Source organism: Mus caroli, unplaced genomic scaffold (assembly GCF_978045245.1).
Source record: "Mus caroli unplaced genomic scaffold, Mus_caroli_1 scaffold_12, whole genome shotgun sequence".
NCBI lineage: Eukaryota > Metazoa > Chordata > Mammalia > Rodentia > Muridae > Mus > Mus caroli.
Window position 1 is genome coordinate 57,087,500 of NW_028227267.1, and position 27,120 is coordinate 57,114,619.

Here is a 27,120-nt window from a genome sequence, read left to right on the forward strand (position 1 = left end):
TACCCCAAGCTACATTGCAAGATCTTGTCTCAGAGCAACACAGAAGAACAATTTCCCTCAAAGTGTCATAACTACATTCATCTACAGTCATAACTTAAGAGTTTTGAAGCTATGGCGCTTTTAGTTCCGTTTTAAAATGACAGACTTTTTAAGACATAATTCACATACGACACAAGTCAACCACTGAAAGGGCTGCACGCCAGTGGCATTATCACAGTCATGGAGCTGGGTGATGCTATTTATGATGGGCGTTTTAACATTTTATCATCCCCAGAAGCAAAAGGTCTAACCACTACCATCACACCATCCTTCTCAATGCTTCCCAGTCCTCAGCCCACGCTGCTCAAATGGGTTTTCCATATCTGTAGATTTGCCGTTCTGGGCATGCCACCAAGGTGACCATTGGCCATGCAGCCTTTTATGACGGTCCCTTTCATTAAATACAGTATTTCTTAGATATATGTGAGATGTCAGCACTTCCTCACTTTTCATTGCTGAGTATTATTTCATTGTTCAGCTCCACCCTGTGTTGTTCATTCACAGTTGACAGACATTTGGGTTTGTCTGATATCTTTCTAGAGTGATGTAGAAATACCACAGACTTTGTACGTAGGTCACATATTGAAAACAGAAATCATTTCTCATGGGTCTGGAAGCTGGAAGGCCCAGGGTCGGAGTGGCAGAGACAGGCCATGAGAGTCAGCCTTCTTGCTGTATCTTCATGAAGGAAGAAACACTGTGTCCTGACATGGCAGAGGGTGGAAGGGCTAGAAACGGACAAAGTCCCCCCACCAGTGTCCTTAACCAGGTCAGGAGAAAGCCAGGTCAGCAGACTTTGAGGTCATTTAAGCCATCACACAACAGCGTCTAAATTCTGGAGAGGACCAACTCAATCCACAGCAGGGTTGTCCCAGCTTGCTCACAATTATGTATGATGCTGCCACAGACAACAGTGTAGCAGATTTTTGCATGCATGACAGTTTTCAGATCTCTTGCTTATAGGCCCAAGCATAGAACTGTTGCGTCTGTGTTGTCTGTGCATTGAACTTGAGGGAATGTCAGCTTGTTTCCTAATGTGGCCACCCATTTTACATTCCCACCAACCATACAGGGAGGTTCCCATCCCCCACATTCTACAAACACGTGTAACTGCCCATCCTTGGCTCCGACAGTGGGTGGGATGGAGGGGATTTGGATCTGCGGCTCCCCAGACCAAAGCGCCTTTTCTGCAGATTTGCCATTCGCTTGTATTACTGGAGAAGCCTACCCAAAGCCTTTTGGCTTATTTTAAGTTGATTGCCTTTCTTTTTGAATTATTGAGTTCCAGGAACTCTTCATGTGCTGTTGCTGAGGTTATGGTAAGTTAGATAGTTCCCTCTGCAGAGATCCAGAACCCAAGGAGCTGCAAAAACACAGCAATTTAACACCAAACACACAGATGGCGGTGGGAGGGGGGCAAACGGTATGTTGTATTTCTTCAAAGCTAAAGACTTTTATGCCTCAAAGACAGCATCCAGAAAGTGAAACGCCGGTCACAGAACAGGTTGAAATGTCGGTGAATCCTGCATCTGACAAGAGATGGTTTAGGTAGCAGAAACATGTGGACCTCCCAGGGTGCATTTCAGTGAGCCCATGGAAGGCTGTCCCCATCCACGCCTGTCTCTTCTGCTCTCTCTGCTTCTACCCATTTTTTCTGTGACTCCCTGGGCCTCTTGAAAGAGGTATGTATGTGTAGGGGGTCCTGGGCTCAACTCAAGAGCTGTGCATACACAAAGCAAGCACAAAATCACCCAGCAGCACTCTCAGGCCTCTCTCTTTTTTGAAAATGCTGTGAGATGGAACTTTTCTTTTATTTTTAAAACAGTGTTTATTGTTTTTAATATGTGCATGCTAAAAATTCAATCTGAAGGGACGTTACTTACTGGGGTCTTGGAAAGGGAGAGGAATTGTGGGACACTGGGTAATGGGCAGCAAATACGTTTAGATGTGGTTAAGTTCGAGGTGGCGTCTTTTTAAGCATTTATTTCAAATATTTATTTGGGGGAGGAGGCGTGCCATGGCATGCACATGGAGGTCAGAGGAAAACTTGGAGGGAGTTAGTTTTCTCTCTCTACTAGGAGGGTCCTGGGATTTGAACACACGTGCCAAGTGTTCTTACCTGCTGAACCTCTCTTGGCCCAGATAAGCCTTTTAAAAAACAAACAAAACCAAACAAACTCCACATGGTCAGAAATCTCTGCTACTTTCTCCCCTGGACTAGTCCTGGGCAGGAGGGAATGCCCACAGGCAGCTTTTATGGTCATTTTGAAAAGTACCATCTTTTATAATCTGGCTGTCAATTCCTTTGTCCTTTTGTCCACGTGTTTGTGTTTAGTAGCTTGGAGGAAGGAACTCTAGGCTTGCAGGACATGCCCGTTTGTTGGTGTGACTGTTCTGCCTTGTCTCCAGTGTCTGTCACAGAGTAAGCTCACGGGCTGTAGAAGGCAGGAGACAAAAGTTTCAACTGTGGCCCAAACATCCTCAAGTTCTTACCACGGTGCTTTCAAGTTTAGAGGGAACAGAGAAATGCCTTGGAAAACATTTAAGTAAAAAAAGAGAAGACACGGCCCTACTCACCCTGGCAGGCAGTCCCCGCAGACAGCATCACTGGTGTGTGAGCAGTTGGCCCTCTGAAAGCGGTTCACCAGCGCACAGTCCGCACACGGCTTACACTTCTGGAAACCCCAGTCTTCCTTGAACCGGTGCGGTCTGCAGGGCACACACTGTGCATCCTCCCCATAGCCGAAGCCACATTCCTGTGGGGATTAGTGGGTAAAAGACAGCTATTATTCAGACTCTGCAAGTTTCAAAAAGGAGAAGCTGTGGGGATAAAGAAGACCCACCAAGGCCTGCCTTCCTGGGCACAAAGGCAGCCCTTTCAGTAAGTTCAAATGTGTCTTCCCTGGCTAATAATCTCTCTTGCGGTCAGCGCGCAAGGGTCCTTAGCAATCCACTTTCTTCCAGAGGCGGTGAGCAAGGGCATAAGAAAAGATCTCCCACTGGGGCACTGGGGCGGATTTATGGCACTTTCTTCTCCCCTAATTAAGCCAGCCACATGAAGCTGAAGCCAGTGGACACCGGTTCGCACATCAAGGCAGGCGGGAAAATAAGCATGTCGCTATTAGCAGCGCAGCTTCAGAGGATAAAGGCGTGAGAGGTTTCAGATGCCTTAAAACTCTGACCAGATTAGCATTTTCTGTGATCAGAAAGGTTGTGATTTGTTCAAAGAGAGCTGGGGTCACAAACTCGAGCCTGGGATGTGGCTCAGAGGTAGAGAGCTGACCTAGCCAATGGGAATGCCCTGGGCTCAACTCTGATTACTGCAAACCAAACAAGGCACTTAAAGGTTTCAAGTCCCAGGCTGTGATGTACATCGGACGCTGCACCACTTTTTTTACAGGGACGAGTGACATTAAAGACTCGAGGACACTTCGGCACCCAGACTCCCACAGTTCGAGAGCAGAATGACCTATAGCAATCACATGACTAAGACACAGCATAAAACCCAGGTTTTAGTTCTGTATTTGTGAGTCCACAAGGCTGGACATCTCAGCTGGTCTTCAGTATATATTAGAATCCTGAGGATGTAGGCTCTACTGTCGATGAAGGAATGAATGGACTGGCCAGCAAGAGTGAGAGTGAGCAAGCAGGTGGAGAACAAAAGCTTCCCCCTTTCCCTGTGTGTTTTATTTAGGCTGCCAGCAGCTGATGTGGCCCACATAAAAGGTGGACCTTCCTATCTCAGAAGATCTGAATGAAAACTGGGTCTTCCCACTCCAAATGATCCAATTAAGAAAACAGTCTCTCACAGCTGGACCCAGCCTCTTGGTTTTTAGTTCATTCCAAATGTAGTCAATTCGACAACCAAGGATAGCTAGCACAAGTCCACCCCTTGTCAAATTGACACAATCTTATCTCCTTATGTCATGCATAATTTCCAAATGAAAACAATAACCAGGTCATAATTACACCCTACATAATATAACAGTTCCACACACAATCACAAATGCATTATATGTTTAACCAGGTCATAATTACACTTCATATGATGTAACTATCCCTCATAAACCACAAACACATAATAAATTTTAAAATAGGTGGCAATGTCCCTTGAGGGACATTCTTTTGGTATCTCAAAACTTAAATATGGAAACTACTGATGTTCTCTTAAGTGGTATTATACTGCATGATAAAGATATCAAGAAAAGGAACCTCAAATAACTGTATAAACACATTCTTAACAAAACACGACAGAAACACTCATGTCAATTATAATTGTCGCTTCTGCAACTGGTATTACGGGCTTAGCTGGTATTTACAACTGCCTTCCTCTACTACCCGTTCTGAATTTCCTCCACCCTTTTCAAGTACCTCAGCAGGTCTTGGTTCTTTTCCTGGAAGAGTGACCCATACCTTTAATTTTGAAGAGTCTGCACCCTTTTGTCATCCTGCCTGGATTAGTTTCACATTGACTTTAATCACAGGACACAGTAATACCAAGAGACACCCTAAGGATCTCCTGCACTCCAGACATAGCCTTTCCTACCTCCATTGTGGAGAAGCAATCCAACTTCCCCATGGTAATTTGGATCAATTACCCATCTGAACACTGTTCTTCCTTTCTTGGCCTTTTGGCTTAAGGACATCAGAAGCTCAAAGTGGCCAGGGGGCAGTCTCAGCTTCCAGTTCAAAGGAATGCTTGTTGTGTTTCCTGGCAGGAGGGTTCCGTCCTCTGGAACCAAAACTTCTAGGCCAGCAGGTTGTGTGAACAGGAAGCAAAAATGTTCCTAGTGAGTTATTAGGAATGATAGTGAGTGGAACAATTCCCTTTCCACTTCTGACTCCTGGAACCAAGGATCCTGGCTATGGGTGAAACTGTACCATGTATTGGATGCTGATTCAAAGCATATACCACCTTCTGGAAGACCCTCACCCAGCCCTTCAAACTGCTACCACCTAATTGGTACTGTAGCTGTGTCTTCAAAAGGTCATTCCAGCTTTCTATCCAGCTGTTTTAGGATGGCGGGGAACATTGTAAGACCTGCAGCTTCTATGATCGTGGGCACACTGCTAGACTTCTCTTGCTGTGAGATGAGTTTCTTCGTCAGAAACAATACTGAGCAACACCATGACAGTGGATAAGGGATTCTGTAAGTTCATGGGTGGTGGCAGAAGCATTACATGCAGGAAAGGCAAGTCCATAACCACAATGAGTATCTACCCCAGTAAGGACAAAGCATTCCTCTGTCCATGGAGGAAGTTGTCCAGTGTAGTTGACCTGATACCAGGATGCTGTCCGGTCACTCTGTGGAATGGTTGTTAGGCCTGAGACTCAGAGTCACTGCTGGTGGTAGATCTGGCACTCAGCAGCAGCTATAGCCAAGTCAACCTTGGTTAGTGGAAGTCTATGTTGAGCCCATGTATAACCTCCATCTCTGTCACCACAGCCACTTTGCTCATGTGCCCATTGAGCAATGGCAAGAATGGCTGAAAGAGGCTGACCATCAGAAAGGCTCAACCTATTGAACTCTTCCTCTGCTGAAGTCACCTTTCCAATGAATATTTACAATGGGACAAAAGTACCTTCATCTCCTTTGCCCATTTGGAGAGATCTACCCACATCTTTGCCAGATGTCTTTCTCACCAATTTTCCAATTATGCTTTTTCCAAGTCACTGACAAAGCAGCCAATCCATTGACTACATCCCTAATCACTAACGAGTAAACAAACACACATCTGGCCATTTTCCCTTCCAAACAAAATGTATGACCACGTGCGCTGCCCAAAGTTCTGCTCACTGGGAAGATTTCCCTTTGTCAGTATCTTTCAGGGTTGTCCCAAAAAGGAGCTGTAATGGGACAGTTGCTCTCTTCTGGGCAATGCCTACATAAGGAACATATAGAACCATCAGTGTAGAACCATCAGTAGACCAGGTCCTAGTCTTCTCTTCCTCAACTAACCAATCATAGGCAACATTCCATGAGGTTACAGTAGCATTCCTGGGTATAGACAGCAATAGAATGGGAGTAGAGAGCATAGGCATTTGGATAACTTCTTTGTATAACTTACTTGTTATACAAAGTGCCTTACTTGTGCCTTCAGGACCCACTTGGGCCTGAGCAGATATCTATCATTTCCATATGATAATAGATTGCTATTGTGCAAGTTCTAGCCAATGGCTTGGTGTGTTCAATAACACCCAGCTCATGATGGGCAGCTCAGGTTGCATAGAAACTTAGTGGCTCATTATCAAATATTTAGTTTTCACTAAGGCCCAGTAACAGGCTGAGATCTGTCTCTCAAAAATAGTTGTCTGCAGATACGGTAGAGCCTGCTCTGAAATCTCAAAGGTCTCTGATGTAATTTGCCAATAGGGGCCTGGTAAAGGCTCATTGGGTCTAAAGGACAATATGATCTCAAGTGGTATAACAGCCTGGATAGCCACCTGGGCCTGTTGAAAGCCTTCTCCTGGGCAAGGCCCCACTCAAAGTTATCAGCTTTCCAAGTCACGTAGTATATGGACCAGAGTAACATACTTAACTGAGGAATGTGCTGTCTCCAGAATCCAAATAGGCCTGCTAAACATTGTGTTTCTTATCCTTATATGTTGCTATCTCCTGCTCACTTGCTCTAATCACCATAATGTCAATAGAGGGCACCAAGGTGATATTTTGCAGAAGAGATAGACAATCAAGATTCCTTTGAACTAAGTTTATGACACAGGACTGGAGTGTTAATATATCCTTGAGGCAAAAGTGTGTAAAGGTTTACTGCTGGCCTTACTAACTGAAAGAAAATTGCTTCTGGTGGTCCTTATGGACAGGTATTAAGAAAAAGCCATTTGCTGCATACCAGATGTATTAATTTGCTCAAGTAAGGACACCGCATCTGGCACAGCAGCTGCAATTGAAGTTAATACCTGATTGACTTTTCAATAGTCATTTACCATTCACTACAATCCTCTCTCTTCTATATTGGCCAGATGTGATGGGAACCACAACCCCTGTATCTCTCAAGTCCTTGATGGTGGCACCAATTTCTCCAGCTCCTTCAGAGATTTGATGGTGCTTTTAATTCACTATTTTTCAAGGCAGAGGCAACTTTAATGACTTCCATTTAGCCTTTCCAACCATAATAGCCCTACTCCACAGGTCGGGGAACCAATGTGAGATTTCTGCCAACATCTAAGTGTATCTAACCCAATTATTCATTCTGGGACTGGGAAAATAACCACAGGATTAGTTCAAAGACCACTGGACCTATTGTGAGTCAGACTTCAGCCAAAACTACCTTAAACTTAGCCGGGCATGGTGGCACATGCCTTTAATCCCAGAAAATCTGATTGTTTCCTTTCTACCAAGTGTACAGTTATCCTTGTAAAAGGCTATAGGTCCCTCTTGGGAAGGCCAGAGAAAGGCTAACAGTAAAACTCTTGGGTATTTTATCAATGTCCTTCCTTAGGGATCCTGGCCATCCTTTCAATCAAAGAGTTCTGGATCTGCAAACTTGTCAAGTCTGGAAACTGGTTATAGACTGAGATTCCCTTCTATCAGGATACAATGTAACCTTTCTTTCATTTGTTTGAGGGGTTTTTTCCCCCACTTATACAAATCAAACAAAAATACAGTAGACTTCTTTATTTCATGCCTGGAAACACCATGATTGACAAGCCAATACCAAAGGTCCTACAAGTTATACCACCATTACAGTCATTCTGCCCATTATGTGTCAGGCCAGTATGGACATTGCTTTGTCTGTGCTGGCCATTACAATAACTATGATCACCTTGCCTTTGACCATTCAGTACTCACACCTGGCCCCTGCCAAGTCAGGATCCAGCTAAACCTACTGTATTGAATTTATCCAACTGAGCAGCAGCATCTCTGACCCTAAAGTCTAGCGCACACACACACACAAGGTTGATGACAAAGCTCTTCAAATGTGCTGGTGCCTCTCTCAGCATTTTGCATCTTATAGGATTAGTGAGGGGGCATGTCTTCTGGACCTTCCCATTGTGGAGGATTAGGTTTTACACAGCATATCCACTCTAGCATTGCAATTTCCCCACGCCTTAAATCCTTCCTCACTACTAACAGAAGAAATAACAGGCAGCTCCAACTTCTTTCCAGTAGGCCTTCTTTTGACAAATGCTTTAACCAACCATTCAAACTTTGGACACCTTCTTTCTTTTTCTTTTTCTTTTTCTTTTTCTTTTTCTTTTTCTCTTCTCTTCTCTTCTCTTCTCTTCTCTTCTCTTCTCTTCTCTTCTCTTCTCTTCTCTTCTCTTCTCTTCTCTTCTCTTCTCTTCTCTCCTCTCCTCTCCTCTCCTCTCCTCTCCTCTCCTCTCCTCTCCTCTCCTCTCCTCTCCTCTCCTCTCCTCTCCTCTCCTCTCCTCTCCTCTCCTCTCCTCTCCTCTTCTTTTCTTTTCTGTGCGAGCTTCCATATTAAACCTAGAATCTCCACGTAGAGGGCCCATATCAACAAACTCAGCCTGATGCAGTTTAATGTTCCTTCCACTATTATCCCACTCTCTAAAACTCCTTTCGCACACACTATTCCCCAGACTTCTGCTTGAATGGGTTAGTAAACTCATTACGTTCTTTAGTTTCTCCTAACTCCCCGGATCTGCTTAGCCTTTGGTCTGGCTGTACGTCTGTCTGGAGGGGGCTCTTGGTGGTCCTGTTGGGCATCAGTATGGTCTTTCCTGGCATCTCCTTCAGGGAAAGTCACTGCTGGTTCATCAAACAATAAGGATTAATTTCCTCAATCAAAGGTGGAAATCAAAAGGCAGGGGTGGGGTGAGAGTCCATCTTCTGCTGGGGGTGGGGGTGGGGGTGAAGACTACTTCTTCAGGTGGGATAAACCCTTGAGAATCTCAGCCTCAATAGCACCCTCCCACCCATCTCCATCCTACATCACAGGATCCCATTCTTTACCAATTAATGCCCTTACTTTAACGGCTGATACCCTCCAAATGCTAGGACTGGAAATTTCTCTGTAATTCAGCCAACTTTATAGTGAGGGTTTTGGTCTGAGTTCTCACAACTTGAGCTCTACGGCTGCTGGGGAGAAAATTCTTTTCCAGCGCACACTTATAAACCGTTAGACCGCTTAGGTTTATTTGGAGGTGGCCAATTTCATTGTTGAGCTTATTGTCCTTCACCATCCTGAGATCCTAGAAGTTGGTTAACTTTATCACAGAGCTCATTCATTTCCTTTGTCAACTTATCCAGAGATGCTAGTAGCAGCCAACTAGCAGCATCCTTTCCCCCCAAGCCGTCACAAGTTTTATGTACAGACTCGCCAAATCCATTGCCTCTCACAGTTGGTGAATCGGGATAATAAAATGCATTTGTCTCCTGAGTTTGTAGACTCGCTGAGCTTCCAGGAGAGGCTGCAGTAACTGAAGAGGCTTCAGTAACTATAGGTGTTGGCAAATTGGAGAGCTTATGCCAGATACTTAAGAAATTCATCTGTCGGGCTGGAGAACGGCTCAGCGGTTAAGAGCACTGACTGCTCTTCCAAAGGTCCTGAGTTCAGATCCCAGCAACCACACGGTGGCTCACAACCATCCGTAATGAGATCTGATGCCCTCTTCTGGGGTGTCTGAAGACAGCGACAGTGTACTTACATATAATAAATGCATCTTTAAAAAAAGAAAAGAAAAGAAAAGAAGAGAAGAGAAGAGAAGAGAAGAGAAGAGAAGAGAAGAGAAGAGAAGAGAAAAGAAAAGAAAAGAAAAGAAAAGAAAAGAAAAGAAAAGAAAAGAAAAGAAATTCATCTGTGTACTTCTGTTGCTCTAGAACCATTGCTGGTACCCCAGAGTCTATGCTAGTCAGTGTTCTCTAGAGGGACAGACATTATAGAATGAACACACACACACACACTCAATTTATTAGAAAGGCTTACAGGCTGTACTCCAGCTTGTACAACACTGGTCATCTACCAACAGAAGGTCTAAGAATCTAGTAGTTAGCTGTTCAATCCATAGGGCTGGATGTCTCAGCTGGCCTTCAGTATACATCAGAATGTTAAAGAAGTAGGGCCTAATGCCAGAGAAGGAACGGAATAAGTTAGAGCAAGCAGGCCAAGAATGAGAGAGCTTTCTTCTTCTCTGTATTTATTTAGGCTGCCAGAGGAAGATGTGGCCCAGATTAAAGGTGGATCTTCTCATCTCAAAATATCAGGATTAAAAGTGGGTCACAGGTGTACGCAGACTCTTGGGTTTTAAATTAATTGCAACTGTCGTCAGGCTGACAACCAAGAATAGCCATCACAGTAAGTGTGACAGAGAGCTATACATGTGACCCTACAGGAAACATCACTGATCTGCACATGGCATTGGTTCTTAGAGTAGACTTGCTTCCCGAAGGTATCCACCCCCTGATCATTGCCTGGCCATGTGCACATAGACATGCTGTAATATCTTTAATTCTCAAAGTCCAGTTTTCCTAATACTTTTGTTATTGTGTGGTAGAAGGTTGGAGATCACAGGACGTGGTTTTCATGATAAGGATTGGGAGTTGGTGGATTCATGTCTAGTCTGCCACCTATTTGAAACACACTAGTCCCTGGTAACCTCATAAGGAAAATTTGCCTCTAACTTTAAAGTCAGAAAACTGCTTGAGTATTTGTTTAAAAAATAAAAAGAATCTTGATTCATGGCTTTTATATTTTCAGGACACAGGTGTGTCTGATCTGAAGTGTCTTTGCCCAGGTTCTCAATATAACCACCCCCCACCCCCAAATCTTAATTATGAAGGGGAAAGTGCTAGCACCCTGGGTGCTTACTCGGTAAGAACTTCATAAAGCATAAAGCCATGTCCACACCCAGGGAGGAACACTGCCATCACTGCCTGAAGGGATGGAGCTTTGGAGAAGTGTTTGGCCTTGTACAAGGTGATCCAAGGGAAGTTGGGTCTGAGACTTGAGCCTCCACACCTCTGGCATCATAACCACTGTGCCAAAAGCTATGTCGCAGAGTAGAGAGTGCACACCCAGAACACTTGCCATTCAGGGTTTTGTGACAGGGTCCAATAAACACAGAATCAGATTAAGACCTGAGGCATCACCTTGAAGAGAGCCCTTAAGCAAGTCCCAGAGCAGGGATAAGACACAATCTCTTACGGCTCCAGTTTCTCATCTGTATCCCTAAATGCTGGAATACAGGGCCCAGCCTGTGAAAAAAGAAATCCCTATTTGTCCATAAAAGTTTCACCTATAATTTTACACAAAACCAGCTAAACTTCACTTACTGGCCAAAAAAGATTAAACTCAAACCAGCCCAAGGACAGACTGCCTGTGATAGAAGCTAGCCATATAGGACGGGCAAAAATCATCCCAGAATTCACTAATTATCACCTTCTCCTTTAGGTTACCACTGTAGTCCAATTTGGCTTCTAACGGCCAATCAGCTTCCTGCAGGGATTACTGTGTGAGGGATTACGGTATATCCTCAAGTGTACACACATCCTCAAGTGAAGCCTGCACATGCTTCAGAGATAGTTAGAGTGGGAAAAGATAGAAAGTCCATCAGGCTCTTCCCAGTGTGGGGATGGAGGCTAGGACCTCATATATGTTAAGTAAATACTTATCACAGAGCTACGTCTCCAGCCCAGTGGTTAGTTTTATTTTCCAGTTGCATCTCACTAAGCACTCCAGACTGCCCTTAGACTCACAGTGCTTCCTCGTAGTCATCCATCAACGCTGGCTCTTTCTACCCCCTCTTCCAAGATGATCCCTGAGCCTCGAGAGACAGGGGAAGCTATACATGTCCCACTTAAGGCTAATACTCCCTAGTCTCTTAATTCTGTATGCTGACAAGTTATGGGTCTCTGTCTCTGCATTAACTGCCATCTACTTCACAAAGAAACTTTTTTGGGGTTTGGAAGGTGAACTGACTTACGAGCATAGCCATAAGTTGCTAGGAGTTTGTTTTACTACTATGTCCATTTAGCTGAATAATGGTAGCAAGTTCTTCTCTAGGGCCTATGACCTATCTAGCTTCAGGTTCATGGCCCTGATAATGATGCCAGGTATGGGTTCTGTCTCATGGCACAGGCCTTAAGTTCAATAAGAAAGTGGTTACTTTATGGTACCTCACAGGGTTTCTTACTTTTCTCCTCTGGTATTATGCAGAACACCTTCTGGCAACACGAAAGCTGACTGAAGGTCTGAATTCTGCCAGTCAGTACCAGATTGATTTCGCCATGTATTCCAAATGAAACCCACATCTGCAGATTCAAAGCTAACATCTGTATATGAAAGACAATATGAGAGGGTTGTTTTCCTGGATCTTGGTTACCTCACTCCAGATGACCGTTTTCTAGTTCCCTCCATTTCCCTACCCATTTCCTTTTTCTTAAAAGCAAAATAATATTTTATTGCTTAAATGTGCTACATTTTCAGTATTCATGCCTCAGTTGATAGACAGTTAGGTTGTCTCCAGTTTCTGGCTGTTAGGGATAGTAAGCGCCATCAGTAAGCTTGACTGAACAAGTGTCGATGATGAATGACACCCTTTGGGTATGTGCGCCAAAGTAGTGTAGTGGGATCATATGGTGGATCTATTTCTAGCTTTTTTGAGAAACTGCCACACTGATTTCCATAATCCCTGCATGAGTTTGCATACCCATCAGCAGTGAATGTGGGTGCTCTTCTCCCACCCACCAACAGTCAGCATTTGTTATTTTGCTGTTATTATTAAGCCTCCCCATTCTAATTGGGGTAAGGCAAAGTCTCAAGTTGGTTTTGATTTATAGTTTTGGGGTGGCTATAGATCAACCACTCTCTTCATCTTGAGTACCTCGGCTACCTGATGTTCTGAACGAAGCCCAGACAGGGCAAAAGGGATGCAAAAAACCCCACCATAATCTGAGGAACTAGCTCATAAATTAGAATTCCTTTAAAGTTGTTAACAGAGATTGTCTACTGGCCAGCAGCGGTCATCTCTGATGCTTTGAATTTTTTTTTTTTTTTTTTATAATTCTACCATTTAAAGTTCAGTGCTTGCAAGACCATCTGTCCTTGAAATCAGAACAATCATAAAGATAGGCATTCAGAAGGAATTTCTTTGGACTGAGGGGTCTTTGCAGGAGGTCATTGTTCCAGGCTTCGCTGCTTTGTATGGGGCTTGTGGCTGCACTGTGGACAGACTCGTGTTTTTGCTGAGCACTTCTGCTGCTTAGAGCACCAGGAGGAGCTTGCAAAGGCTTTCCGTGAGCACAGAGGGGCCTCCCCCACACGCACCTCCCGGGATCAAAGCGCTGCACACGTGACCTTCGGGGGCGGGTGCCACATTGTTCACATGAGAAGCTTCTCAAAGGCTCCAGCCCGAGCAGAGCATTTCAAAGTCAGGCTTTGATCCTGGCAGCCAGGACTGTCAGGGACCCATGTACAAGTTAGAACACAACAAAAGGGGGAGGAGAAAGGAAGGGGAGAGAGGCGGAAAGAGGGGGACGGAGAGGGGGAGAACGTGTGTGTTAACTCAAAGGACATGAGGCTTTTCTTCTCAGGCCAGCATTGAAATAAGAAGCAAAATGAACATGATTTCCTACGTTGGCTCCAACACTGTGTGGGCTGGTGCGCCAACTCGGCCACTTGCTGGCTAAGTAATTCTGGGAACTCGGATCCTCCATCTCCTCGCTGGTGAGATGGGAATAGTGATATCTGCCCTACGGGGTTGTTCTGAAGAATAAGTGGGAAAACATATAAAGCCTAAATCAAGCACAGTGGGCACCCATTAAACAAATTATACCGATGGCTATTATTATTTTGGATTTTCAACAGACCAATAAATCAACTCTGCTGATTAAACTTTAATAACATATTTGGGTGGTGGAGGCAGGAAGGTTGTGTGTTCAGGCCAGCTGACACAGTATAGTAAGCTCCTGAGTGCGATTTCATCTTGTAAAGAGCTTGCATAGCTTATGCACAACCCTGGGCTCAAACCTCATGGGTGGGGGAGGGGGGAGGACAATGAGGCTTCCCTGGAGAACACACTCAGGTTATCTAATTCTAACTTTTTCTAGTTTACTTGAGTTGTACCTCTTTCTATCTAAAGCATCCTAAAATGCATTACAAGTTTTCTACATAAAAAAAAAAACCAAAAAAAACAACAAAAAACAAAAACAACAAAAAAACAAAAACAAAAACAGAAACAAAACAAAAAAAACCGTCTCAACCACTGTTCAGGGCAACTGGACTTCACTCTGCGGAGTCACCTGCAGGACTGTTTCACAGATGTGGCACCAGCGTCTACCCTGCAGCTGTACTGACTTCAAGGCTCAGCCAGACAGGCCACTGTCACTCCTGGCTCCTGCAGAGACAATTTCCTCCACATTCCACCTCCTCCCACCACGAAGAACCAGATGCATGCTCCAACGGGACAAAAAGACCAGCAAGTGACCTCTAACCTTGGGAGATCTTTTACACATTTTGTACCACATAAGTAGCATTGTGACCAATGTGTTCATGCCATATAGTTTCCTGTGTCATGTATACTCACGGTACTTTTATACAATGAGCATCTCTTAAAATGTGCATGTGCTCATGATGTATGTGTGTGCATGCATGTGTGTGTGCATGTATGTGCAAGTGTGTATGCATGTGTACGTGTATGTGCATATTCCACTTTACACTAGGCCCAATCATACATAAAGGAGCAACCAGGTTGCAGAGCCTCACGCTTCACTCTCCTTACTGGATGCCAGCCTTCTGTGTTCAAATTCACAGATTCTGGGGACAGCAAGAGCCATTTTCACTGGGGTGGCTTAAAGGGAATGAAAACGTACCTCCATACCAATTGTGGTGGCACACACCTTAAATCCCAGCACTTGGGAGGCAGAGGCCAGAGGATCTTTGTGAACTGGAGGTCAGCCTGGTCTACAGAGAGAGTTAGAGGGCAGCCAAAGCTACATAGAGAGTCCTGTCTCAAAGAGAGAGAGAGAGAGAGAGAGAGAGAGAGAGAGAGAGAGAGAAAGCCTATATTCAATATAACTTGTAAAATGACACCCACGAAATAGCTATCATATTGTGTTCTGGGAACTCTAACAATGTTGCTAATTGGAAAGAATTTTATTTAAAATATACTTTCTTCAAGACTTTTTACTTTTAGAAAACTCGTCTGATATTATTGTTAAATTCATTTAAAAAACAAAACAAAACAAAACAGCTCTAGTTGGCTCATGACAAGCTAATTGGTGGTGTGAGCTCAGTTTGTAATTCCCCACATGGAATTAGGTAGAAACTTTGAATTAACTGGAAATCCAGGGAACCTGTTTCCAAGGAATGAGATCAATGTGTGCTGCTGCATCTCTGAGCGGCCACACATCTGAAGCACCATAAACACGGAGCACTGTAATTACTCATAATCCAGGCAGTACGTAAACAGAACATAAATATTAAATTACACCCCCTCACCCTCCAATAGGCCTGTCTGCTTTGAGGTTTTTATTTCATTCAGCAAAGCCCGGTGCTTAACATGCCTTGAAACTTCCACAAGGGTCAAGAAGTAATGACCACGTGGAAAGAAGTGAACAGCTGACGGTGCCACCCAGCCTCCAACCACTGCAATTCTGCCGTACGAGACAGTGTTTCTGCACACTCACACCCCTGCCTAGCTTACGACCATGTGTTCATATTTATTTATTTATTTATTTATTTATTTATTTATTTATTTATTTATTTATTTTGGTTTTCCGAGACAGGGCTTCTTTGTGTAGACCTGGCTTACGACCATGTCTTTACATACATCTATTTATTTATTTATTTATTTATTTTGGTTTTTTCGAGACAGGGTTTCTCTGTGTAGACCTGGCTGTCCTAGAACTCACTCTGTAGACCAGGCTGGCCTCGAACTCAGAAATCCGCCTGCCTCTGCCTCCCAAATGCTGGGGGATTAAAGGTGTGCGCCACCACTGCCCGATGTCTTTCCCTTTATATTGAAACGTATTACATGTGACATCTTTAAAAACGTAAGCAATAAACCTTTCTTCCTCTGTCTCAGGTCCCTAAAACCCCATCTCTGCAGCACGGGGAAACACTGGCAGTGGAGTTGGGGATGCCTCTCTAAGATACCTGTCTCTATGCACGGGTTTGGCACGCCAGTTCCTAGCTCTTCACTGCTTTACTCTTGGCATGTTAGGGGAGTGCTCCACGAGCTTCAAGGAGTACCAGCTTTGTGGATGCAATGGGATGTACCTAGCCTGTGCTAGACACTCACACAGCACCCACATGCTAGGCGCAGAGGGAATTCACATTTGGCTAGCTGCCTATACAATGATCAGATCATTTCATAGTACATCCAAGTGGCTTCAAGTCTTACTCCCTATAACTCTTATCAGAAAAGAGATAATTTCTCTAGCTACATGCTAGTCTGCATAAGGCAGACAAGTAAGGGCGGGCACAGGCTGTGTTTAGCTTTTTGACCAAAGTCCTCTAAGTCAGCAGTTTTCAACCTATGGGGTCGTGACACCTCCTAACAAAGTTCTATCCCCCAAAATATGTACATTATGATTCACAGCAGTAGCAAATTTACAGTTATGAAGTAGCAACGAAAGTAATTTTATAGTCAGCACAATGTGAGGAACTGCATTAAAGGGCCGCAGCATTAGGAAGGCTGAGAACCACTGCTCTAGGTCAAATGCTAGGTAGGCGCCTTTGAGTGATGCTCTTGACTGGCCTTGTCTACAGGAGCTCATCTGTCTATGCAGTCTATCAAGTCTGTTTAATCCAAACTTCTCCGCACTGTCTAATCAGGCCCCTCACCCTGTACCATTCCCGGGTGTCTCCTGTTTATTCTGGATGTGGTCTTACTAAGAATCTTGGTTGGTCAGTGTAACCAAGATCCCAGGGTTGTTCTCCATCCTCTGACCCCTGCCTGCCCCTGACCGCTCTGTATTCAGTACAAACCCCTCCTGCACACACTTGGGTCAGTACACACCCCTTCCCTGTGCTGCTCTTGCGGTTAAATCTAAGTCCTGCTGAGGTCCTTCCTTTACTGCGGTAGCCCTACAGGAAATCTAGTTCAGCACTCTGCTGTCTAGCTCTGCTTGTTCTTTGACATCTCCCAGGGTGGGAGGGTAGAAAAGAGTTTGTAGGGTCAGTGAAGGGAAAGAAGAGGAGGAGGGTGAGCTCTGGGCTTAGAACTGCATCTCTTTTCTTTTCCTTTCCCTTCTTTTCTTTTCTTTCTTCTCTCTTTCTTCCTTCCTTCCTTCCTTTCTTTCTTTCTTTCTTTCTTTCTTTCTTTCTTTCTTTCTTTCTTTCTTTCTTTCTTTCTTCCTTCCTTTCTTTCTTTCTTCCTTCCCTCCTTCCCTCCTCCTCCTCCTCCTCCTCCTCCTCCTTCTTCTTCTTCTTCTTCTTCTTTTAATGGAGGTTCAACCATAAATACCAAGGGTCAAAATTTATATTTTGGTTTTAAAAATACACTACACTTTTAAAACAAATAAACAAACAAACAACACCATGTGGTATTGTAAAAGCTGGAGGGAAGAACCTGGTATCTTCCAAGCAGATTGCTTTATCAATAAACTTTTCAAGCAAGAAAATATACACACAGATAAAATAGCAATGCAGTGGGGAAGGCATCACCCTTGGGGTCTTCCTTTCCTTCTAAAAGTGTACAGGGAGCAAGCAGTCCTTAATGCCGACTCTCCTCCATTCTGGAGCCCAACACAGTCATGCAGGGAGATAGCTGGGGATGCTCGCCCAATAAACAATGAGTGAGCCAAATACTGTTCAAAGCAGTACTTCTGAAGGTTCCCTTCAGGGATTAAATTCTCAGGAGCAGAGACTGGAAAAGGCTGCAGCCACGGTTCCCTAGTCACCCAGGAGTCTTCTTGGGTGCCATGGGTGTGTGAAGGCAGGGCAGGGTGCCGGGTGGGATGAACCTAGAAGACTTCCTTCCCAGGTTCTGGATCCAGCCCAGCTGCCTCCTTCCACCCCAGCTGGCAGCTCCCTGGCCAAGCTTCTCAAGCCACACTTGGTGGTTATCCAAAGCTGACAGTCCCTAAAGCCCCTTCTCTCTTTTCTGCCTTAGAAAAGCCAACACTAAGCAAAACATAGGCTGGTGCCACAGTCAGAGGAAGGAGAGTTCCCCAGACCACAGGGAGCCTCCTAGACCCTCTGTGACCAGGGATGGCTCCTCAGGGCCTCTGGGCCTAATAGCACTATTTATTTGTACAGCCAGTGAGTTATTTGCTTCGGTTCTTTGAACTTTTAAAAAGTTAAATGTTAAATTCCAAATTTAAGTGGGGGAGAAATTATCCGTGGAGAAAAAACAAGGGGCACAAAACTGGCAATGTTGAATTAGGTTTATATGGCTGGTGCTTGGAAATCAGCTTTTTAATTTCCTTTAATAAAACAATACCAAATAGCTATAAGAATCTGTACTTCGGGCTCTTCAAGAAAGATCACAGGAGGGGACTTAGTGCTGTCTGCTGAATGTGCTGGGCTCACTAGTACAACTAAAGCAAATGAGGAACAACTGAAAAGGTAGAAATGAGCCTTTTTGAAATATATAATCGAAAATTACATTAATTTTCGGTGACTTTTAATCACAGGGATGAGAACGATTTTCAAAAATTAGACATCCTCCAAAAAACCCGAAGTTGGACACTCGCCCTGTTGTAGGGAAAGTGAGTTGTTTACAAGAGCTCCTTTTTTTTTTTTTTTTTAACATTAACGAAAGTCATCCCAATAATTGGTTAGAAAAGCTTACTTTGAAAACCATGCCAAAGGCTTGAAGCCTGCTTCAAGTGGTTCATGCGAAAACTAGTTTCCTGGTTTTCCGCTGTGAGGCGATCCTGTTAAAAGCAGGGTGTTGGCATTCATTCCCTGGGAGGAGGAGGGGGCAGGGCTGATGGAATTAGGCAATAGGAACTAAAAACTCTAATGTGGTTACTTCGTGCAAACAAAAGTCCCCCTCTACCCTGTATCTCATGAGAGTCGATGGGATGCCGAAAGCAACTGGCACTCAGGGGTGCTCACAGCCCCCAGTGCCTGGCAAGGACCACCTGAGGGGCCGTGGGAACAGCCTTTGGGGATATGACTGACATAGAAAAAAATCACTCTATTCTCAACCATGTTAGAATCTTTCAAAAAAATAATAAGGGTATACATGTGTGTACATACATCTCAGCAGACTGAAGTTCCCCCAAACAGGCTCCAAATGACTCAGTTATCTGTCCTATTCTTTCACAAAATTCAGTTACAGGGAAATATCTATTAAGATCACTGACTAAAGGCAACCAGAAGGAGCAGAGATATTTAGGACCTGGAGGAGAGGAGCATGGGAACCAAAATAAATTAATGAAACGAAGCCGCTCATCATGGCGCCCTGAGCATCATTGGATGTGGGGAATGGATGGGGTTCAAGCCTGCAAGCTGCGGATTCTCATTTTTGTGGTAAGGGCAAAGATGAGGACATTTGTTTTAGAACATGGGTCTCCATCAGAACTTCTGGATTTCTCAGCTCTACCTTGTAATTCCAAAGGGCTTCACTTAAATTGACAATGTTCAAATGAGATAAAAATTAAATGTCAGCAGCATTTGGCTAAACACATTTCAAATGTTCAACAGCCACAGTGGTGAGTGGTTCCCAAAGTGGGTGACAGACGTACAGACCACTGTCACAGGCAATCCACTAGACAGAAATCTATTGGAGCAACGTCAGAATGAGAAAGGTCATAACTCCAGGTGACCTGGTCCTGGCATATGGTAGATTAGCCACAGTAGTGACAAATGATTCAACCCCTGGGTGGTCGTTGTCTATCCCTAAGATGGGAACAATCACAGTCCTTACTTAGGCCATGTGGTGTAAAGATTCTATTATCGAGTACCCAAAAGTCAGATGATAACATCTGACAAATTATTTTTGGTTATATCATTTCCCACCACAACTGCAAGATATCTATTATAGAATAACAAACATGAGCTAGAGAGATGACTCAGTGGTTAAGAACACTGGCTGAAGTTCTGGAGGGCCAAAGCTCAATTCTCAGCACCCACATGGTAGCTCACAGCCATCTGTAACTCCTATCCCTTGGGATCTAACACCTTCTTCTGAATTCCATGGGCACCAGGCACACTCATGATTCATAGACATACATTCAGTCAAAGCATAAAAATAAATAAACCAGATAAAATAACAAAGTGTTCATGGAAACGGGCCCATTTTGTCAAGAGATATACTTAAGGACACAACACATCATCAACTCTCCAGGTCCCATGAGGGGTTCAGATAGCTATGTTAGAGTGACACGGAATGGGAGCATGTCAATCAAAGTGGCCAACATATTGCCAGAGCTGAGGTCTCTAAGCAGATTTCTTGTCTAATAACCAACAAAGTGAAAGGAGGCTGAGACCCGCTGGCCCCATCCGACAGGTCCACCCAGGCACACAGCATCTCCAGGAGAACTGTTCCAGCGGCTGCCAGCAAGCTTCAACTACAAATTAAAGATGGCGGAAACCTAACCAATAATAAGCCCAGATACCTCGAGGAAAAACAGAGTTGAAAGACTTACAAAGGAAATAATAACTTGGAGTAATAAAACCACAGGTGGGAAATGAACCTATCCCTGCCTACCCAAAGTTTCTCTAACTCTGGCTTGAAAACACAGATGCGTGCTTGCAGTGGGAAACACATTATGACCCTGGAGTATGATGATTCCTCCTTGAAAGAGGACGGCAGGAGATGTGGCTCAGATCTAGGGAAAGCAAACTTTATTTTACCCTTGAAAGAAAATTTCAGGGTTTTATTACTAACTTTATTCACAGAGGAAAAACTAAGATTAAAGACTCTATGAAATATATTACTTGTATAAAAATTTATTAATGTGCATACTGTTAGATGTTAGAATCTTTTAAAAAATGTCCAAGGTGGATGAATTCATTCAATCCCTGGGCAAATGTACTGTACTAGGAGCTGGGTGGGCTGGATAGTAAGGTGACGAAACTGTACTGACAGGAATTGCCACTCTCAAGGGAACACCACAGGTCATGTGCTAGCATGTCTATGTGTTAATATATCTATGTAGCCCCATGAATACCAAGGCACTGTGGGTGCTCCTCCCAGGGCATTATGGGAATGGTATGGTTAAGTGGCTGTATCAATGCTTAGGGAAAGCTGCTATCTAGGCGCCTTAGTAACTTTTCTATTGCGGTTGCAAAACACCATGACCAAGGCAACTTATAAAAGGCATTTATTTAGGTTTATAGTTTCAGGGCATCAGAGTCTGGTGACAGCAGAGCAAGGTGTCAGGGACAGGAGGGAGCTCACATCCCCATCCACAAACAAGAGCAGAGAAAGCGCTGGTCACAGCACCAGTTTTTGGAAACCTCAAAAAGAGTTCATGCATTTCAGAGTCCTATGAAATCTATTTTCCCAGTGTGGCAGTTTGAGGGAAAATGGCCCCATAGCTTCATATGTCTGAATACTTGGTCCCCACTTGGTGGAACTGTTTGGGAAGGACAAGAAAGTGTGGCCTTTTGGAGGAGGCATGAATTTGTTAAATATCTGTTGAAGATTTTCAGGTCTGTGCTCATGAGAGTTATTTTTCTGTAACTTTTCTGATGTTTTTGTCTGATTTTGATATTAGGTGCTGCTAACCTGACACTCACTGAGTGAGTTTGTGCTCTCCATGTCTGCATTACAGGACAGCCTGGGACTGCATTACTGGTCTGCTGGCACTGGGAGAATGTCAGTGACATGCAGTTTGATTGATAGAGGTGTTGCTGTCAGCTGTGACCTTGCTAAGAGTCTGTCTGGTGCTCTGCAGGCTTCTAACACAGGGATGTAAAAGTCCCTGCTCTCCTGGGAGACTTGATCCTGCTCACAGCTCAGTCAGTCTCCATTCCCCTGGGCTCCTGCTTCCTTTATCTTCTCCTTCCTTCCTTCCTTTCTTCCTTCCTTCCTTTCTTCCTTCCTTCCTTCCTTCCTTCCTTCCTTCCTTCCTTCCTTCTTTTTGAGACTGGGAACTCACTGTATAGTGCAATGCATGTTGAGGATCCCCAGGGAAGGGCTCAGCCTTTCAAGGGTCCTTTCAATGGAACTTACACCCCAGGGTCACCATTCCTGCATTCTCCTTCAATTTAGGACAACTTCACACCCACAAGATTCTGGGCTGGCAGGTATTTTGTTTTTGTTTTTTGGTTTTTTTTTTTTTCTCTTAACCCTTTCTATCATTCGCTCTGCTTTCTTCTTGTTCACAGGCTCGATGAGGAGTCAGATTCACTCTCATCTCTGACCTAACAGATAAAGAGCTTCTTCTCGCTTGACTTAAGGCCCTCTCCTTTTAATCTGCTCTTTGGTTTCTGGTTGCAGAGGTGACCGTTGATAAGTCTTCCAGGTCCAGATCCTTTCCTTCGTCCTTCGTGGTACCTAGTCTACCAATGGCCTGGTAGAAGCATCCTTTTGTTTGCTTGTTTGTTCACTAAGCTCTTTCTAAGGATCTCCACCTCTGCTTACACTGCCCACCTAACCCAAACAATGCCCATTTCATCCTATACAGCACATCAGCTACAGCTATTTTTAAATCCTCTTTATGATAATACCAGTTCTTCCGGCACGTTTGTTTCCTATGTTTGCTCAGACTCTTCAAACTGAGTTTTTGCTTTTTAGTATGCTTTGGCTTGTGCCTTGTATGTTGTTGTTGTTACCAATCATACCTGATAAACTGGGTAACAGGGATTCTTCTATATAGTGTGGGAAAGCTGTGGGATCTCAGAAGCAGTCCCTAACCTTCTCTCTCTCTCACACACACACACACACACCTCCTCTCTCTGCCCCTTCACCCTCATCTCTCCCTCACCTCTTCTCCCCATCACTTCTGAGACAGGATAACTAGAGTGAGGTGGCTCTGGTCTTTCCCACTCCCATATCACTTTATCACTTAGACCCTGATAATATAGGTTCCTGTCATCCTCCAGTTTCTCCCAAGGATGGGTCTTCACAAGAGTACCCTGCCCTGGCCCCTTTCTAAAGCTCAGCTTCTTAGAAGAGAGGAATTCTCTTTGCTCTGCATCCTGAGAACCTCCATGGTACCCTGGTGGTAAAATGGAGAGGCCACGCTACATAGGGCTGCAGAGCTCTGTATTCTCCTACTTGTCCACACCAAGACTTTGGCAGTTTGTCAAGGACAGTTCCAGCTTCCTGCCCCAGAGGGAGGCTGGGAGGCGGGTGTTGCGATGGTTGAATCTGCCTGACTCTCAAGGGTTCACTTCTCTTAGAGATCTCAGAGCAGCTGATCCTTAAGTTTGTTCAGCTGCAGAGAAGCTGTTCTGCACAACCAGAGACTGTGGAATGAATTTTTTCCCCTCCATGTAAAAAGTGTACAGCTGTTTGAACCCTCATCTTCTGGGTCTGATCCTCTAGATATTTGTTTTATATTTTCTACAGTCAAAAGACCAAGATAAGAAAACAAACTTTTATAAAAGGTTTTCTCATCTCGGAATCCACAAAGTTCCACTCATCTTTCCCCAGTATTAGGCAAAGAGATCCCAGGGGGGTAGAAGATTTGTCTATTTCCCTCCTGGGTCCCTGAGTGCTTGAATTTCTTTGCTGGCCATAGGCAAGAGGACCTGCCATCTACCCAATATGACAGATCCTATATCTGAAATAACCATTAGTACAGTCAAGAGAGACCAAAACCTTTCTGATAAGATGTAGTAATTAACTAGCTATCAGAGAGCTGGAAGCCATTTCAATCCAGATAGATGTAAAGTCAAGACTCCGACTTACTTAGCACAGCAACCAGCAAGAAAAGGCCTCTGGTATGGGACTTGGGGAATGCGTAACTCTATTTCCTGCTGTTTGTAGATCATTGATCAAGAACCCATGAGAGGTAGATGATAAGACTCAGATTTAAATAAGAGCAGTCTGCAGGGGAGAGGGCTTTCCATTTAAAAGTCACTCTCCATAAAAACAAAAACCCATTGTTGCTTTTCTAACTGAAGGCTCTGGTGCCTCACTGAGAACAAAACATCACACCAGTCCCCCACCCCCACCCCCGCCCCCCAGCTAGTCACATCTTCAAAGGATCAGAAAATAAAGCAAATGCTGGGTGTTTAGCTTAGAAGAGGCCAAGAGGAGAAACTCCAAGAGATGAGCAGGAGCGAGGAGGATTTCTTAATGAGCAAGACTTAAAAATGTGCATGCTAAAGTGGTAAGATTGTAACATTGGCTTCCTTCAACACCATGGCCTGCCTTGTCACATCCCATCAGCAACTGTAAGGTTAATTTTAATTTTAAGAAAAAGAAGACCCAGAAATTGGTAGTATTTCTATCTCCACTATTCACCCTTTGTTACTTGTGTTTATAGTAGAATATTGGCTCTTCATAGTTAACCTCCCCAAAACATTCTGTCATTGAAATGCTAAGTTATATACATCAGTGGTGTTTGTAAAATTCTGGTTGTCAGATCTACTTATCTCAAAAAAAAAAAAAAAAAAAAAGAAAAGAAAAAGGAAGAAAGCAGGGATTAAAAGGAAATTCTATTATATCTCAATACAGTAGCATAATGAGCCAAGAATTCTGTCATGTTACCCAAAGTATTGCTAGCGGTCAACTGGAAGAATGCAATTTGGAACAGTGGAACAGAAGCACAAACACATTCTTGATATGTACCTTGGACAACTCCATGCCAGGTCCGCACTGTTTGCAGAGGACACAGTTTCCAGATCGATCTTTGAATTCTTGCTGCCTGCAATCTCCAGTTTCGCAACTCACTTTACATGCCTATAAAAGAAAACCCATTCCCTAAGTGTCATCTTCAGCTCCAGTGCTCATGCTATTTGCAAGAAAGAAATGGCATCTGCAGGGTTGTTCACATATACACCTTAGAGTAAAAACCACCTTTGCCGGGCGGTGGTGGCACTCGCCTTTAATCCCAATCCCGGCACTTGGGAGGCAGAAGCAGGTGGATTTCTGAGTTCGAGGCCAGCCTGGTCTACAGAGTGAGTTCCAGGATAGCTAGAGCTACACAGAGAAACCATGTCTCGGAAAAAACCAAACCAAACCAAACCAAACCAAACCAAACCAAACCAAACCAAACCAAACCAAAACAAAACACCTCAGCGTGGCATCGACTTAATTTTCATCTAAGAAGAGAGGCTGCTCTCTGAATGAGTCCATGGCCTTACAGTCTTCTTGCCTCAGCCTCCAGAGCTGAGATTACAGGTGTGAGTCACAACCTGGGGCTATGACAGGAGTTCTTTCCCCATATTCATATGAAAGCGAAGAGGCAACTTACCAAGTGGAGTAGGAGGAGAATGGCAGCGAAGAGCACCGTCCTGTGTACAGGTAGGACCTTGAGTGCCATGGCTCTCACCAAACTCGTTTATTCCTGAAGGATGCAAGTCAAAGACAAGAAGGAAGACACCGTTAACATGCAGTCTTAGGGACCACTCTTTACTTATATACCGATGTGAACACCACTCTTTGTCCACATGAGGTGCTAAATGTTATTTATCTTTTAAAAGAACCACTTTTATTTATTTTATTTTATTTTATTTTATTTTATTTTATTTTATTTAAGTGTTTGGGGGTTTTGCCTCCATGGGCATCTCTGCACAGCATGCAAACATGCAAGTGTGCATGGTACCCACCAAAGCCAGAAGAGGATGCTGGATCCCCTAAGGACTGGAGTTACAGACAGTCGTGAGCTGCCGTGTAGGTGCTGGGAATGGAACTTGTGTCTTCTGGAAGATCAGCCAATGTTCTTAAAACTGCTGAGCCATTTCCCCACCTAAACGAACCACTTTCTAAAAAGGTACCACAGGCCCAGAGAGATGCTTCAGTGTATAAAAGCACTTGCTACCAAGCCTGAAGACCTGAGTTTCCAGGCCCCAAGAACCAACTTTTACAATGGTCCTGTGGCTGCCACACAGTGAAGGTGTATGTATGTGTGCCAAACACACACACACACACACAATAAAATAAATGTAATAAAATTTCATACACTCTGCTTACCTATACGATACATGCAGAACTCCTACTGGCCCTGAACTCCCGTCTTACACTAGCCTTCATTTTCTACCCAAGCCTTTCCAGTGGCCAATCTACTTCAACCAGAAGAGACTAGCAACCACACAGTGGCTTGCAACTTGCTGTTTGTAACCGTTTGACCAGGCCAAAAGAGTGACAACAGCAACAAAATAACACTTCTAAGAGACAGCATGTGTCTAGCATGCTAATTCACTTACTCCAGAGACCTTCTAGGGCAGTGCTTTTCAACCTTGCTAATGCTGCAACCCTTAAATACATTTTCTCATGTTGTAACCTGTAGCCACAAAACTATTTTTGTTGCTACTTCACAACTGTAATTTTGTTACTGTTATGAATTATAATGTAAATCTCTGTGTTTTCTAGTGGTCTCAGGTGACCCCTGTGAAAGTCATTCAACCCCCAAAGGCATCATGACCCACAGGTTGAGAACCACTGTTCTAAAAGGTAAATACTGTCAGAACCACTGTTCTAGAAGGTGAATACTATCTATCATCAGTCTTCAGAGATGGGAAATAGAGGATCAGAAAGTGACCTGCTCCAGGGCACTCTGCAGCTAGAATGCAAGCCTAAATGGGGCAGTTCTAGAGCAAGGCAAAGCCCCTATGAATGCAAACCCTGCACAGATCTGGGGATCGTCGTTGCCTCCTCTCAGGAACAGATGCTAAATCTGAGGCTGGACTGGAGTGACTCCTCCCCAAAGCTGTACAACACAGAGTGAGGATGGGTGATCAATCTGAAGCTTTCATTTGAAACATCTAAATGTCGCTTAAACAAGGGATGTAATGAGAGGCGGGGCATTTCAATAAAGCATCAACCCAGCTTCTTGACATAGGCACAGTGTCAGGACAGACATCACTGAGAGTACTCCAAATAAATATAGATTTGGAATGAATTCACACCTTTCTCCTTCTTGGTTATGTCTCTTCCCACCATATCTCAGACTCATCCGTGGACTCTCTTGCCTAGGCAGAAGGAGATGAATTCCATCCCTGAAGTATATACAACAGGTTATCTCTTGACGTGGTCTCAAGATGTTAAAAAAAAAATGTGTGATTCTCTCTAAGTTAATAAAGTGTAAT

General features: G+C 44.1%; 1 protein-coding gene across 2 annotated transcripts in view; it reads right to left on the reverse strand.

Annotated features, from left to right (window-relative positions):
- Tnfrsf19 (TNF receptor superfamily member 19) overlaps positions 1–27,120 on the reverse strand; it is an 89,223-nt gene that overhangs the window by 41,196 nt on the left and 20,907 nt on the right. For both annotated transcript variants that reach the window (XM_021181855.2, XM_021181854.2), the window contains exons 2-4: positions 25,287–25,379; positions 24,662–24,772; positions 2,617–2,795 (exon numbers count right to left, since the gene is read on the reverse strand). In XM_021181855.2, coding sequence (XP_021037514.1) covers positions 2,617–2,795; positions 24,662–24,772; positions 25,287–25,355 — 359 coding nt within the window. In that variant the 5' untranslated portion in view covers positions 25,356–25,379. The remainder of the gene's footprint in view (positions 1–2,616; positions 2,796–24,661; positions 24,773–25,286; positions 25,380–27,120) is intronic.